The sequence below is a fragment of the Oryzias latipes genome, chromosome 5 (assembly GCF_053564925.1).
Source record: "Oryzias latipes strain Hd-rR chromosome 5, Olatipes_Hd-rR_3.1".
NCBI lineage: Eukaryota > Metazoa > Chordata > Actinopteri > Beloniformes > Adrianichthyidae > Oryzias > Oryzias latipes.
The window spans coordinates 22185862-22201735 of record NC_136241.1 but is presented as its reverse complement, the minus strand read 5'-3'; the positions used below and the strand labels follow the sequence as shown (position 1 = coordinate 22201735).

Here is a 15874-nt window from a genome sequence, read left to right as displayed (position 1 = left end):
TGTAAGTGTGCTTCTCTAGATATATGTCCTTTTGCTGTGGATGTATGCGTTTCTTTTTGTGGATCTGTGTACAATTTTGACTGTGTGTGCCATTCTGTGCATATTTGCTTGTGTGTATACATGTGGGGGGGGGGGGGGGGGTATGTCTGTGTGTGTACATGGTTGTGGTTATGTGTACATTTCTGTGCATGTACGTATGTGTGTGCATTCGTATGGGGTGTGTGCACATCTGTGTTTGTAAGTACATGTGTGTTTTGCACATGTTGCATGTCTGTGCATGAACGTGTTTGTGGATTTGTGTACATTATTGTGCATGTGTGATGTACATATGGGGTGTGTGCATATCTATGAGTGTGTGTGTATCTGTGTCAAAGACAATTCGGGCCGTAATCTGACAATAGTTCTGGGTGACTTCATGCACATCTGACCCTAAATGAGAAATGCACAATGTGCACACACATGTGCACATAACAGCAAGAAGCTCTTTCTCAGCGCTGCAGGCGTGCGCTGCCTGGCAGTGTTGTGCTCGGCATATTAACCAGAGCATTAGTGTTTAAAAACAGCAGGTGGGGGAGCAGCGGGCCCCCTCTTCATCATGCCATTCAAGGGTCCTATTAGACTACAATTACTAAATGGAAAGGCTTGTAAAATCATACATCATTCATAGGCAGCTCTCAGAGAAAGCACAACTCTCCTGTTCAGCTTAGCAGGGAGAAGAGATGCAGAGAAAAACAGAAAATGAAGAGAATGTTTTTAAAAAAAGGGGGGAGAACTGAAGGAAAACAAAAAAATGGAACAAAAAAAACAAGGCTAAAGGAAGCACGGCAGCTCTGCTCGTGAAATTTTTATGAAATCTGGAGTGCACAGGATTCCCGCAGGACGAATCTTTGGCTGGGGCTGACACTTGACCCGGCGGGTGAAGCCGCTTCTCAGGTTTTGTGTTAATTAGCTTGACAAAGAGCCCAAACTGCAAAGATAATGGCTGACAAAATGGTTTTTGTGAACCTTTTTAAAAAGCCACACTTACCACTTTTCTCCCTTTTGTCCTTTTGTTGCAAAGGAACACACAAAAAGGATAATTTTAAAGTCATATCCAAAAAAAAATAACCTTTTGATTGATTCCTTACACTGTTTGAGGAAAGCAGGGCTGGGCTTTCTCTGTGATTTGTGTTTAGATGGAGATGAAAACAGAGACATACACGTCACAGGGCTGTCCTTCCTCCTCTTGTGGTAGAAAAAGACTGGTAACACAAGACAAAATACACGGTAAAATGTTTTACAGCTATAAGGCCTGGGTGACTAACATTGGTGGAAAGTAAGATAAGACATGAAAAACCACTTTTAAAGTGGCTTAAGAAAAATGGTTTTACTCAGTCTTCCTAAATTTCTCCCAAAACAAATTCTTACCAAAAAAGAAACAAGTTTTTGGAGAAGAAAGACCTTTATCAGTAATTGCTAGAATTCTTCATGATTTTTTTGTAAGTCACTTATAAGCAAGTGTGCAAAAGTGGATTGTAAAACAGTAAATCTGAATATTGTAATAAAGGTGTTAATATGAAAACCATCCAGGCAAGGTTAATTTGTTACAAAGAGTAATTTAAAAACCTTTTTTAAACCAGACTGAAATCAATTATCCATCTATCCATCCATCTTCAGGACCCCTTTACTCCCTTTTGGAGTCATGGAGCTGCTGGAATCAAACCAGCTTTACCCTGAACAGGTCATCAATCATAAAGTTTTCAAATCTATCAAAATACTAATTTGCCAAATGTAAAATGAACTTCCTGTATACTGGCCTTTTAATTTTAAAAGTTCTGCCAGATTTCTTTGCTGTTGACAATTTTGAAGAGTAACAGGGGTGTCAACCTATCAGAGGTATGGGATGATGGGGAAAATGGCAAATAAACAGGCTGCTGAGCTGCCTCACACCCAGACTGTGTTTTTTTTTCTTTTTTCTTTTTGCTGAACAGAGTTCCTAACATTTGTCCTGTTTATTGCTGCTGAAGTCAGCAGAGAGCATGTTAGCTGCAGTTTGATGATACAGAACAGTCGATTGGGGTCCCCTGTGGACATTTCAGATTACATTCATTTTCAGCAGGAGACATCAAAGGTAGGAATGTGGTTGTTGCTTAGCTTTGTCTGCTGCGTTGTGGGCTAATACCTGACACATCTGTAGCTTCACAGCAATGGGACAGACATGTATGGAAAGCCTGAATTATTTTTTTATTTTGTTTATTTTTTTATGAGATTTAGAGTTTTATTGGAAGAATTAGGACATTCTTTAACAGGCTAGCTAATGTTCTGTACACAAAATCATTTTCTTGGGATTTATTAATACATTGTTTAAATGTAAATGGTCATATTAGCCTGTAAGTTGAAGTTATTCCTGACATTTGTTGATATTTGTTGACATGTTTGGACCAACAGAGACTTTTTTACAGGTCTTGTATAAATAATGAGGTTGCACACACAAATTGTCTTGTTACTCTTTTGCTCATGTCCTTCTGTGTTTTTTTTTCAATGCAGTAATACATATTTTTCAATGCAGTCATACATATTTTTTTCATTGCAGTAATACATACTTTGGAATCTGTGAAGTATTGTCTTTTAAATGAGATGACAGCTACTTTACTAGATTCTGTAATTTTGTGTAAAAAAACACTGAAGCCAGTGTGTACTTTCTTTGTTTACATATTGACACCAGTGGGAGAGCCTTGAAAAAAAAGAGCACGAGTTAGAGCATAAAGTGGATTACTACCATAACAAATAGGCAGAAAATCAGCCATGGTGTCACCATGCTTTCATTCCCGTACTTAACAGGGTCACAGAATTTGCTTAATATTTTAACACCAATTATCCTAGTTAGTCACAGGAAGAGAGGTGTGTCAATCATTCCACAAACATGGCAATCAGTTTCATTTACATGAACAAGGTTTTTGAAGAGAAAGTGTCTTATTGCATTATACTTTAAACTTTTACTCCTATTATTGAATAATAGTAGTCATCTTAATGTTACTTTTTGCTTTTTTGATTAATAATGAACATTAGTACGAACTTCACTGATGCTACAAAGACTGTAAACAAAGTTCATTTTCATTCAGATCCTACTTTTAATGTTTGATAATGTCAAATGGAATATAATTAATGCTTAACAACAATTAAAAGTTTTAGTTGAGCTTTTTTTTCCCCCTGAGCCAATATATGGAAAAAATATTTTATTACTGGAGTATTAGTACTTGTTTATATAAAAGGAACAGGAGCAATGTTGAGGACCCCACCCACCCACCTCTTTTCCCAGCACATGGGAAAAAACAAATAAACAAAGCATCCGGGAAAGCAGCCTCTCTATGCTGTCTACATCAGTGACTGATTCCTCTAAACTAAGTCTGACATAAATGAAAAATCAGATTATCTATCGGCTACACGTAGACGTGGCCTTCAAGTACCGAGGGTTCCTGAGTGCACCTAAACTGGCAGAAACCTGGTTGCCATGGTTACACACTGTGAACGCAGTGATCATAGCTGATGGTTATTTTAATTTCTGGTGGACTTTCTTACAGGAAGCTTTGTTGGGAGCCTGCTTCGTGGTCTAGCATCATCAGATCGGAGGACAAGAACCAGAATCAGTGCAAGTGACCGATGTCTGTCAGATATTGCTGTTTTCTGATGTACAAAGATTACAAGGAAACCAGTCTGGTTCTGTGTTTTTGACGATAGTCGCATTATTTACTGGTAGTTGACATGAAAAAAAAAACGTAGCATTCAACCATCACTGTCTGCCTTTTAGACTGGAGGTTTAACAGAGTGCAAAAACCTATGAGTGCAGGGACACGCGTGCACACAAAACACAACAAATAGATAACAAAGAAGTGTGCAGCAGCTACAGCGCCCCCATGCTGTCATGGTGAGAGGGGTCACTCCATCTTTGTGAGCCCTGAACAGCTGGACTGACCTTCCAGTGTGAAAAAAGACATCCATTACGCTGCAGGACATGCACATTTTCTGCTCTGTGACATCCCAGCATGGAAGGGGGAGAGGTGTGTGTGTGTGGGGGGGGCCACAAACTGGATGGATGAAAGCACCTGAAAAGGTCTACTGAAACTGTCAAAGGTAGGAAGCAGACATTTCAAAAAAGACGTTTCTTGGAATAGAGACAAAAGAACAAATATTAAAGGTACAAACAGAAAAACAATGAAAACGTTTCTGTTGGGCATATCTGGTCATTTTTGTCCACCATGAACATCATGACGGCATGCCAAGCTGATCGACAGGAAACAGTTGAATTTATATACAAATAGTTTTTGATTCATTTTTTTTGTGATGCCTTAACGACCCCGGAGGAGGCTGACTGCACAAATGCTGTCTAAAATGCATTTTAAAAAAGAACAGAAGGATGTTGGGTATTATCGGGACTCACTTACTATCCTCCAGAAAAATCCTCCAATCAAAGGCCTGCTTAAACTGAATGACCAGAATGACCATGAACAAGCCTGCTGTTTGTTAGAACACAACACTGATGGGAACAGGGCAGGGGTAATGTCTCCAGTAAAGAAAAACTAATGTTTAAATATTAGATGTGTGTTATCTGTATCAGCCAGAGGGTTTTTATAAAAGTATAAGCAAAGCTGGAAAAATCCAAATTCTTCTTTTATCGTTTTAAGGTTTAAATCGGTTAGCATATTTTTGGTGTTGGCTGGAGCTTATGGTTTGTTCTGTGCATGTGTGTTAGAGTGCACGTGAGTGTCCGTATGTCCGTTTTCCAAGCTGCCCTTGCAGAGATAACATTGTGCCCTGCAGCAGGTAGGCAATACAGATGAGTGGAGGGTGCAAAAGAAGTAAAATTATGGCCTTGCAGATTCCACATCAGCAGCGCTTGCTGTACCTCTGAGTCCTCTGCTGCACATCTACCACGGAATGGTCACTTCTTCTTACATTCAAACATTTGTGTCCAAAACAAGATCAGCAGGTACTTTACAAATTAGTTGTACTCTTTTTCCAAATCAATAATCTGCTTTAATTGATCATCTGTAAATTTGTCTTTCTGCACATCAAGCATGTTAAAGTTGACCAAATATTGTGACTTTATTGTGTTTTGAGAAGAAACGAAGGAAAATATCTGGGTGTCCTGTGAGAACAGGACTGTGTGGGTGGGAATTTTAAATGTCTCTTTAAAATGCAAATCTGTATATTCAATAAAAAACCATTTGAAATGGGATTTTGGAGTGATTCATTTTTTCCGCTTCGACTCTCCGAGCTTCGTAAAACGAGACTGTGATTTTCATTTGCAGAAACGTCCCATGCATCATCTCTTCTGAGCGTCTCTGCGCGTGCAGGGGATGAGGAAGCACAACTTCATGAAAATGCAACATAGAAACTTTTCGTTGTCAAAGTCTCTCTGCTAAATCACCTCTGACTGCAGCCTGAAAGTACAACTCCTGCATGCACGCAGGGATTTTGTGTTTTCAGCACAATCTCTGAATTCTTTACAATAAAATAAAGTCAGCGAAAACTCTGCAGAGAGAGTCATTTCAGGGACTCCAGCTCCCACACAAACACACCTTAATGCAACTTTACAGCACAGGAGAAGGAGATCTGAATCTGAGAGTGAACTGCCAGCCGGCACATCCAAATGTCAGGAGATACATATTCATGATATTCGTGTGTTTGTCGGTCTGCAGAAAAACACACGCTGCTCTTTGGTGGTCCAAAGAGAAAGATGGTGACATTTCAGTAGTCAGGAGACAGACAGCTGCACATAGATGGAAATACACAAACTTTTATCTTTCACACCCATGTGCACGTGTCTGTGCACACTTTACTACAGAAGCAGCTTTGCCATGAATCTACAGGTTCTCTGGCAAAAAAAAACAGTTAAATCATCTGATCTTACTCCTTTACAGTTTTAGGCTATTTAAAATCTTGATCAGCTTGTGTGCAAACCTTTAAAGCAGGTCATGATCCTGCAAAACTGCAGTCCAAGATGGCAGTTCACGCGATATGTCATTTTACAAAACAAGTCAAATATCCTCAACTATAGTAATAAGTAACTGAAAAAATAATAAAATAAATGTGTGAAGAGAAACCATTTGGTTCTCGTTACTGGATTTCCCATCATACTAAGCACCATGAAACACCATGAAAGCTTCTGCACCAATTACAGTCTGGGCCAACTGTGTCTCTAGAGACCAACTCTGCTAATGATCAAACCAGCTAGAAGGAATCAAACCAACAAACCAGATTACCTTCATGTGGAACTTTATTGTAAAACAAAAACAAAAAAATCCTTCTTTGTTGAAATGTATTGTTAAAACGGAGACATTTTTTACTAAAATTAGTCAGAAATTTCAAAGAATGAGAGAGAAAAGAAGGTCGACATAAAGTGAGGAAAATAGGTTTTGAGACCTAAATTTAAGGTTATTTGACTTGTGACACAATGCCTGAAAGTGCACTCAATTATATTAAAGAATTGTTTATACTAATCCTAATGCAAGAAAAAAATATGACATTAATTAAGACTAAAGGTAAACAAGATCCTTCAACCAGATTCACTTCCAGCAAACAGGCAAACTATTTAAATGTACGTTTTTCAGCACCAGAGCCGTCGACTTAACCTTTGAGTATGACGTTAATTATTCATTTATAAAAGTTCCATTACTTATGCTCAACTACACCCCCGTATTTTGCATGAAGTCAGGCTGGTAGCATCGCTGAGATGCTTTCAAGGTGTCCTTTGATGTCATAGCGACCATGCAAGAATAGGAAGAGTGGGAGGGGTGAAAAGAAAGAGGCCTAAATTCAGTTTTCCCTCTGACAACAGCTTGGTGAAGGTGAGCGCTGGCTCAGACTCTCATCTTACCTCTACAGGGAAGCGGCGACCATCAATGCTGTGTTCAGAGCCGTCTGAGCCATTGACTGGACCCCAATGAAACTCCAGTTTTTCAGCCTTGAATCTCCCTGGCAGGCCCCCGCCCTGAACAAAGTACTCATCCTTCAGCGTTATGGCCACTGGAACAAAGAAGAAAAGAGCAGAGAGTGAGCAAGCATGATTGGCCACACATCACTGAACATCGCTTTATCAGAATTATTCCTGCAAAACTGAGAAGTTTCAGTCTTCCCCTGGCACATGAAAACACGCCGCTTCTTTTTTGTCTTGGACAGACAAAAGCCCGTATGAAGGTGCACGCTCTCTCAGTCCATCTGTGTCATTTTTTATCAAGGTGAGCTCTTGAACGAGGCTCTAATTTGCTGAGAAAATTGCTCTCTTCAACAGCTGAAAATTGCCCTTGCAGGGTCCTTTGTTATTCTGTCACATTGTGATTAAAAATAGTGACAATTAAGATGGACTCTTTCAAACTCAAATGCTCTTCCCATGTTTGACTGAGCAGGGCAGTGCCCCCTCCCAGTCACATTTATGGATTGGGAGGGAGGAGAGTCTCATCATTTCAGTCATTCTTTCAGGCGACTGCAGACATAAATCATTACATTTGACAAAAAAAAAAAAGAAAATAAGTGAACATAGTGCTGAGAAAACACAATGCTTGAATCTTATCTTGGTTTTTTAATGGAGGGTGGGGGGTTTGGAAACAATTGTGACCTATTTAGATTAGCCTTTATAAGTAATCATAGATGAAATTACATTAGTTTTGGTGTTGTTGCAGGATACATTTTACTGAGATATTTAAGTCCACGGATGGGAAAACAACAGCCAAGGGGCCATATGTGGTCTATCACACTATTTCATCTGGCCTGCCAAACTGGAAAAAAATTATATTGACAATTCTTGTTTTTTCATTTTACCTGTAATTCTGTTGTCTCCCCATAGATGGTGACAGATAAAATGAGCTTTGTTTAGGTGCAGAAAGTTATTCTGCAATCATGTGGTGTTTTTTTGTTGATGTTTTTGTGTGTCTTCCGAGTTGGACAGTCCTTTTTCCCATCAATGCAACACCACATGAACGCAGCATTTCTCTAGGTTTGAGATACCTAAGCAACATCAGCAGTTTGGTCCAATCTGCACTAAAATGAGAACAAAAGAGGACCAAAGTTCTCTTGTTGAGTCCAAAACAGAGTTCAGGTGAGGTTTCACACCGGGCAAAACCAAAAGAACTCTCAGAGGAAACGAGATCTGGATCAAACCAGGACCAAACCTGCCAGAGTGCAAAATACCCCATAAATATAACAATTTGATAACAAATTATTTATGTCCCTGAAGGACACTTTTTATATTAAAAAAGAGTTTTTAAAAACAATGAAGAACAAAGTAATTGCTAAAACAGTAAATGGTTTAAATTACAATGACAGGACAATGAATACGGTTACTAACGTACTTAAAAAAATACAATTCTAAACAGATAATTTTTGAAAATCCTAGATTTCTATAAAAATCTGTTAAAAAAACAAATGACTCTTAAAATATTTGATCTCAGAGAAATATTACCGCTGAGGTCACTGCAGTGGAAATTAAATTTGACTAAAGACCAGTCATATGAGTTTGGTAAGAGCTTAGTGGTGCAGGACTGTTACAACATTACAACATCTGACTCCCGCTCTCTGATCAGAAATGTGCTGCAACTGTAATGCTGATTGGCTTTCTTATTTATTTTTTAATTAAAATGACCCTGAAACCATTGGACACAAACCAAAGACTACATCATTAAACCCTCCTCAGGCTCTGGTACCATTAAAGGGTCATTGGTCTCCACATTAAGCAGAAGCATTCTTCTTTGAAGTGACAAAACTGCAGCAGAAAACGCACATTTAGTGTCAACTAAAAAAAAGGCTGGATGCTGTTTGGAACATCTTCACCATTCTCAGAGAAATGTCTGCTTTGGAGAGGGCTCAGAGGTTAAAGGCTGTTTATGCAGTCATAATGTTTTACGGCGCCCTGCTCTCTGGTTTGCACGCGTGCAGTGCTGCCTCGTTGTCAGGCATCAAACGTAGAAAACAAACCTATTTTCAAAACAACAGCTCATCTCCATAATCCTGTGTTGATGATGAGAGTTGGTATGTAAAGTCAAACTAAGCTCTCTCAGAGGGAGGTGGGGAGGGTTGAGGCCTGTGGGGCTCATGCATGAGTAAAAAGATGTCCCACGCTGCCTGAACCACCTTTGACTGTTTGAGCCTCATGAATAATGACATTTTTTGTCTTCAGTTCTGGTTCTTTCTCAGACGACTCAGCATCGGCGCTTTCTGCTACAGCAGCATCAGGTCAGAGGTGGAGGGGCGGGGGGATCCAGGGGACCAGATATAACTTTGTGAAGAACGTCTTTCAAAAGTCCAACCCCTTTTGGAGATAAACCGACCTTCATCCCAGACCCAGAGAGGTGGAAAACCTCTGATGGCTGCTCATCTCATTCTCTTCTTTCATGTGTAAAAGTTGTCTGAATTCCCACATGCAGCTTTCTATTTTCAAAGACTGCATTTATAAACATCACCAGGTATTTGAACCTGTTCCAGGATGGCGCTCACCTAAAGTTCCAGCTAACTCAGATTGGAATCCATAAAGGCATTGTATAGTAAACTGTCAACTTTTTCACTTCTGTTCTGCCTTATAAAGGAGTTATTTGGGTTTCTGATTTTATTGTATGCCCCCAAAAAGGGTAAGGCAACTTTTGAAAGCTAAGTTGAATTTTCCAGTCCGTCCCTCTGTGTGAAGGCAGATGTCATCTTTGAAAATAGCTAGACAGACTTATCCACTTTTGTTAGTTAAAAATCAAATATCTATTATTTTCCAGCAGCACTGCCAGGGTTAGAACTGCAATCATTATAAGTGAGGGGGGTTAAAAAAACAATCATAAAAAATTGTGGAGAACAAATTGTTGGATTAGTTTAAATTAAAATGTTATGCGGCTTTTTTCCCAAACAGAATAACCGGATTGTGGTTCTGAATCCTGCTGTCCTCAGTCAGCAATTAGACATTCATTCTTTTTTTTTTTTTTTGGTTCACATACATTTCAGGGCACATGGGACAGCAGGTTTAAAGTTTATTAAGGTGTTAATTTTCAGGTTATTTCACTGTGAAAGTGGTGTAGAGGTGAATGTTTTGGTGCGTGTTACCCCTGCAAATCAAAAATCCAGCACTAACTTTAGGGGATTTTGTGTTACACAAAACCGGGATTTTGTGTTATTGCAGAGCTAGTTTTGTGTCACCGCTGAGTTTCTGTTTAGGTTTCCATTCCTGTGCAGAGGACCTTCATCACAATCTTGTTCATTTCACCCCTGGGGAGTCATTGGTGGATGGTGACACACTGCTCCAAGCCTTCATCTTTACCAGTGTGGCGGGTAAGGATCCACAATACTGGACTACTGCTGATATCTAATGTCATCATGTATGTGAAAATACATGGGAATTTCTTTAATCATTTACCAGCTGCAACATTTCTCAACTGTAAGACAGCCAACACATACCTTTGGGATGTCTTTGCATGCCTCTGACTAACGATACAATAAAAATTGACTGAGAAAACTCTTTTGGAATCAGAATTATGACCTCAGTTAACAGCCAGAGCTTTATGGTAAAACATGGTATATTCCAGCAAAAAATTGTATTGAATTCATAGCAAAAACTTTTCTCCCTCAGTGTCTCCACAATAAGGCTTTTTTTGAGAACTTTTGTAGATTTTATAACTGTTTAATTTCCTGCACTTGTAAATTCCACATGTTTTTTCCCTTCATACAAAACAGGAACAAATCCTGACTGCATGCAGGAGCTCACCAATGGCAGCTTTCCTTCAATGTTTCCACTCAGGGCTGTTCTGAGCTGATGCTGCCCCAGTGAGCAACTGTATAATTCATGCATCTGCTGCAACAGCTGATTAACATGCAATGCTCTAAATCCTCGTCCTTAACAAATTCAATCTGATCATTCAATTATTGCTGCTAATCAATTTTTAATCATCATTATTGTGCTCTATAGATGCAGATGATTGCTGCTCTGCAGTTAAAAGACAACAGAAGAACAAAACAAAAAAACGAAAACATCTAAACTCCACCAAAAATTGATCTGAACAAACATCAGAACCAAAAGAAACAAAAAAGGACTGAACAACAGTCTCACTTTCTAATCAAATTACTGTAATCTGAGTCCATCGTTTTTTATCTGAAGTTCCAATTGGGTCATCAAAGGACCATGGCCCAAGAGCTGCAGCAGAAGACTAAAGAAGCTGCAATGATCCAGTCAAAGTCCAAACCTCAGTCTGACTCAAATACTGTGGTGAACCTTTTAAGAGCTCCAAAAACCCATGTGAACTGAAGACCAAAGTTCCTTTAGAACTACAAGAGGCGCTGGGAACATCAGACAGAAAGCATAAGAGAGTTGTGCTGAGGGGGGATCTACTGAAGGAGGATCCACAATTGCTGAATGAATATCCACAGCTGCTGGATTATACAGTTGAGCAGTAAACAGTGACCAGGAGACAGTGCGGTTCTGTTGATTTTGTTAAACTTCAACAAAAGTCTAACTTGTGATTTCATTTTGATAGTCCAGCAAGTTTAAATGATTTCAGTATTTTATTCTGCTTTATCAGAATCTGAAAGTCTGCATGTCAGAGCATTCTCCCCTCATTCCTCTGTCCCCCCAGACCTCAGGAGATCCTAATGGTTTGAGGGGGTGGTGGTTAATTAGTTCAGAGGGAAGGGGACTGAGTCACTGGTTGCTTTGGTGACACTTTTCTATCCAACATCTTATTAACTGAGTTGAAATGTTTTCATTTATTTAGCTTTATTTAGTGTTTGAGCATTTCCATCAATGTGAAGGTAAACACATGTATTATGAAAAGCAATAATCAGATTATAGAAGGGAACCTGAGTATTAAGTATTGCCTGAACACCGTTCAAGCACATTTTCTCCCATTGCAATAATATTCTGACATTGTCAGTGTCTGTTGTGTCAATAAAAAAACAAATAAGTTTCTTGTTTGTTTCCAAATTACCAGTTTTTCCAGTGTTCTTCATGGTTGTCCTATTGGAAGATTTGGTATCGAAGCCTTCCAGAGTCAGTTCCTGATATTCCGTGGAAACTTTGGCGTCTTTGTCAACGATGTTGATTGGTGACTGATTTTTTTCTCTACATTCAGGGAAGGCAGATTCCCAGCCCTCATTTGGCCCGTAGATACCTGTGAAAGGAAAAGAAGAAGCAACCTTACCAACTGGAAACAAAGAATAGGAGTTATGAAGGAATTACAGAAACTTTGCTGCAAACACTGAAGAAACTACTCTTTCCCCGTTCTGCCTCTTCCCGTTTAGCTCATCTTATTCTTTGATTTTTACTAAATGCATGCTAAGTGATCACTTATGGAGCTTCTGTGAAAAAAGGAATCATATTTTGAAAACATTTCTTCTGATGTTTCCATGTGGAGGAAGACGAAAGAAGCTTTTCACCGGCAGAAGTGTTGCACAAAAGCAGCTTTTAAATTAAAAGAGTTTAGAGTGGTCAACAACAGCAGTGAATGCAACACAAATGCAAGCCATTTATCAAAGATGACTCATCCTGTGCTGTAAATATCCCGCTCTGACCAAAGAAAACCAGGATGAGTGTCCATGTTAATGACATTTCGCCAAGAATTCAGATCAGAATTGCTTCAAGAGAACCACAGAGCCTTTTACATAATAATTTGCCACAGCATATTGGTACCGACTTCCGGACAGAGAAACAGAATTTTCTCTGTCTGTATAAGTGTTCACTACAACCTTTTACTTGCAACATGTCCATAGAAAAAACTGTATATGAACATTTTCTCTTGATATTTTGTGTGGCCCACCTGCGGGCCCCGCAAAGGTTTCACATGCAGACAGCCAATATCCACCTGTAGAGGCAGTTTTGACCATGGCCTTAGGAACGTATCTTGATTGGCAGGTGGGTGAACCCATGACTGGAACCAAGAGAACGTCAAACCTTACTGTCCCTGACCTACCCACCTTCCTCATATGACCACTTATTAGGGTTATAGGTGTGTGTGTGGGGGGGGGGGGGTAGCCTGCAATGAACCTTGGGGGGAGGAGCTACTTGGCAGTGGTCCTCCCATGGTTGCCGCATGGATTCAGGCCCCTCCCCTCCTGGTTTTGTTTGTACCTTAGACACGTTGGACCATTGGTAGGGGGGTGCTTGGACATCACTGCCAGCAAGCAGGAGATGTCCTCTTAGTGCCCTACCCGCTAATTTTAACTGCATCTTAGACATTTAGGGCCCTTTGGTGGAGAGGGGGTTTGGACATCAATGTGAGCAATCAAGAGATGTCCTCTCAGTGCCCTACCCACCAATTTTAACTGCACCTTTTATTAGGCACACCCTTTACACCACAACAATACACTCCAACACACACACACACACATACATTACACAAGGAAGGTCGGACCTCTGATCAAATATACACCTTGTAAATACACACCAGAAGATGATAAGCCCCTGTTGTAACAGTCAAATATGTACAACACAAGAGGCCTTCAGCTCTTATACGTTTGCTCAGCTGTTGGACAGGACAAGTTAAAAAAAAAGAAAAAAAGTACTTTTTCCTAATTAACTGGAAAATTTTGGAATTGTCCGGAGTAAACTACAGTAAACAATAGTCATCCTACCTCAGACCTTTGAGAAAAAAAGTGATATCAAAATTAGTTGAGCCAGTTAATATTGATAATATAATAATATATGTTGATGCCAAAGGTTTAATTGTGCTATTTTAGAATTCTGCTTTACTTACATCTTGGTGAAGTTCTTCCTGTGACTAACACAGGTCAGATCTCTGATCTGCATCAGGACAAAGCAATTCTCTGAGGAAATCAAAGCAGTGAAGCATATTTAAAAGAACTGAGATTTTATTAAATTCTGGATAGGTGATGGAACGGCATCTTCAGAGGCAATCTTTTGAATGACTTTAATTAGAAAGACTTTACAGCAGCCTGCAAGAGCACAATTACGATTCAAGGCACTTCAGGTCCAATGGGGTTTAGTAATTCGCCAGTCAAAAATTATGATAACTGAGAACCTGCAGGTCCAGTTCCCTATCTTTGTCAAAAAAGAAAAAAAACTGTACTTTACTGGTCATGGTTTTAACAAGCTAAAACATTAGCTATTTCAGTTTTGCACCATGTACTGGAATAAAACACATCGTTTCTCATACTTAAGCCATTTGCCTCAAAGCTTTGATGTCTGCATCTCTTGTAATCATGTATCTTGTAACCTTCTGTGTGTCTTTTGAAAGAACAAGAAGAATTCTGATCATCAGAATCCACAAACCATCATCAAAAAGTTGAGTTATCTTCTTTTCTGTTTTTTTTTTTTTTTTACTTCTTCACAGCAGAAATTGTTTTGAAAAATCAGGTTAACAGCCAAACCTAGCATAGACATTTTACTGCAAAACTTAATATATTTTCAAAGGATTTTATTACATTAGAATGTTGTTATTGTTATGTGCACAAAAAAATCAATTTTCAATTATTTAAGGGGCATCCCAGATGACTAAACTGAGAAGTATCGATCCCCAGATCATCTATCCATCCAATTTTCTGAAACCACTGAATACCTTTTGAGGTCACTGGGTTGCTGGAGCCTGTCCCAGCTACTGTTGGGCCAAGGCATGGTAAATCCTGGATATGTTCTTAGTACATCGCAGGGCAATTTCCAGATCCACCATCAAAAAATTTACTTATCTAAAGTTCATTTATTGTTTTACATGTCCTTATTGAAGCAAACTTGTATGTATATTTGAACAACACACAATGCAAAAGTCCTCAAAAAGCATCAGTTTTAAACCAAAGCAGTGAAATAATAAAGAACCTTGATCCCTATTGATACAAATTTACATAAGACCACGTCGTCTCCATAATTATCGTGTTTTTCAGACTATAAGACGCTTTGGAGTATAAATTGAAAATACCAAAAAAATGTCACACTGAATTAAAAATTGCCATTTTGGGAGAAAAGTGCAACGCTTCTGAAAAATGTCACCAAGCCCAGCGTAATACTGCGTTCACACTGAGCTCGATTCATCCCGCATGCGTCCTCCATGTTTGTTCTGGACTCCACCCGCTGAGCAGACTCAGGGTACTTCTTTTACGTTGCTGTCACCTAAACCTCTAGTGGTTATTAGTGAAACATTAACAAATATATGAGCTTATTTTTTTTTTTTAAATCACATTAAAGTCGCATCTGAGTATAGGTCGCACCCCCAGTCATACTCTACAAAAATAAATAAATAACATGACTTGTACTCCGAAAATAGTACCTTAATTTAGTTTCTACCTGAAAGAAAAACATAAGATATTTTGAACCTCCTTCTCCATGAAACTGAACGGAGTGGGAACTTAATTACTTCAAAACCATGACTTATAGATAAAAACCTAAACACACAGTGTGTCTACCATAGTAAAAACATACAGTTTCTTTTATAATAATCATCAGAGATAATAAAAAAAACTGCAAATGTAAGTAGCATCTCCAAATGATTTTCTTTGTACCTCTCTTAACAAATAATCCGACTAAACAGACTAAACAGACTAAACAGGTGTTTCAGATGGGGAGGACACAATTGGGATCACATACACACAGTCACTCACAACTACAACCATTCAGCCTGTTTTTCTTTTCAGTTGGCTGAAAGTCAGCTCCAACCTTTTGTTCAAAAATGACTGAACTGCCTATCTGTACCACTGAAGACAGCAAGAACCAAAAGGGATGAAAAAGACTGTTTGAATGAACTCCTGCCATCACACCCACTCAGCTCGTCCTTTAATTGAAAGCAATCCTGAGCTCTTGGCTTCTAAAATTAATTTGTCTATGATTTTTCATGACTTGGCACGTTGAGAGCTTCAGGTAATGTCTATTTCATTGAATTAGGCCGCATCCTCTTCTCCTGTCTTCATCCTATATCCCATCCTTGCC

The 15874-nt window shown here is 39.1% G+C and overlaps 1 protein-coding gene across 2 annotated transcripts in view; it reads right to left on the bottom strand.

Annotated features, from left to right (window-relative positions):
• LOC101160156 (receptor-type tyrosine-protein phosphatase gamma) overlaps positions 1–15874 on the bottom strand; it is a 231765-nt gene that overhangs the window by 80948 nt on the left and 134943 nt on the right. For both annotated transcript variants that reach the window (XM_078947503.1, XM_023955062.2), the window contains exons 3-4: positions 11931–12113; positions 6857–7005 (exon numbers count right to left, since the gene is read on the bottom strand). In XM_078947503.1, coding sequence (XP_078803629.1) covers positions 6857–7005; positions 11931–12113 — 332 coding nt within the window. The remainder of the gene's footprint in view (positions 1–6856; positions 7006–11930; positions 12114–15874) is intronic.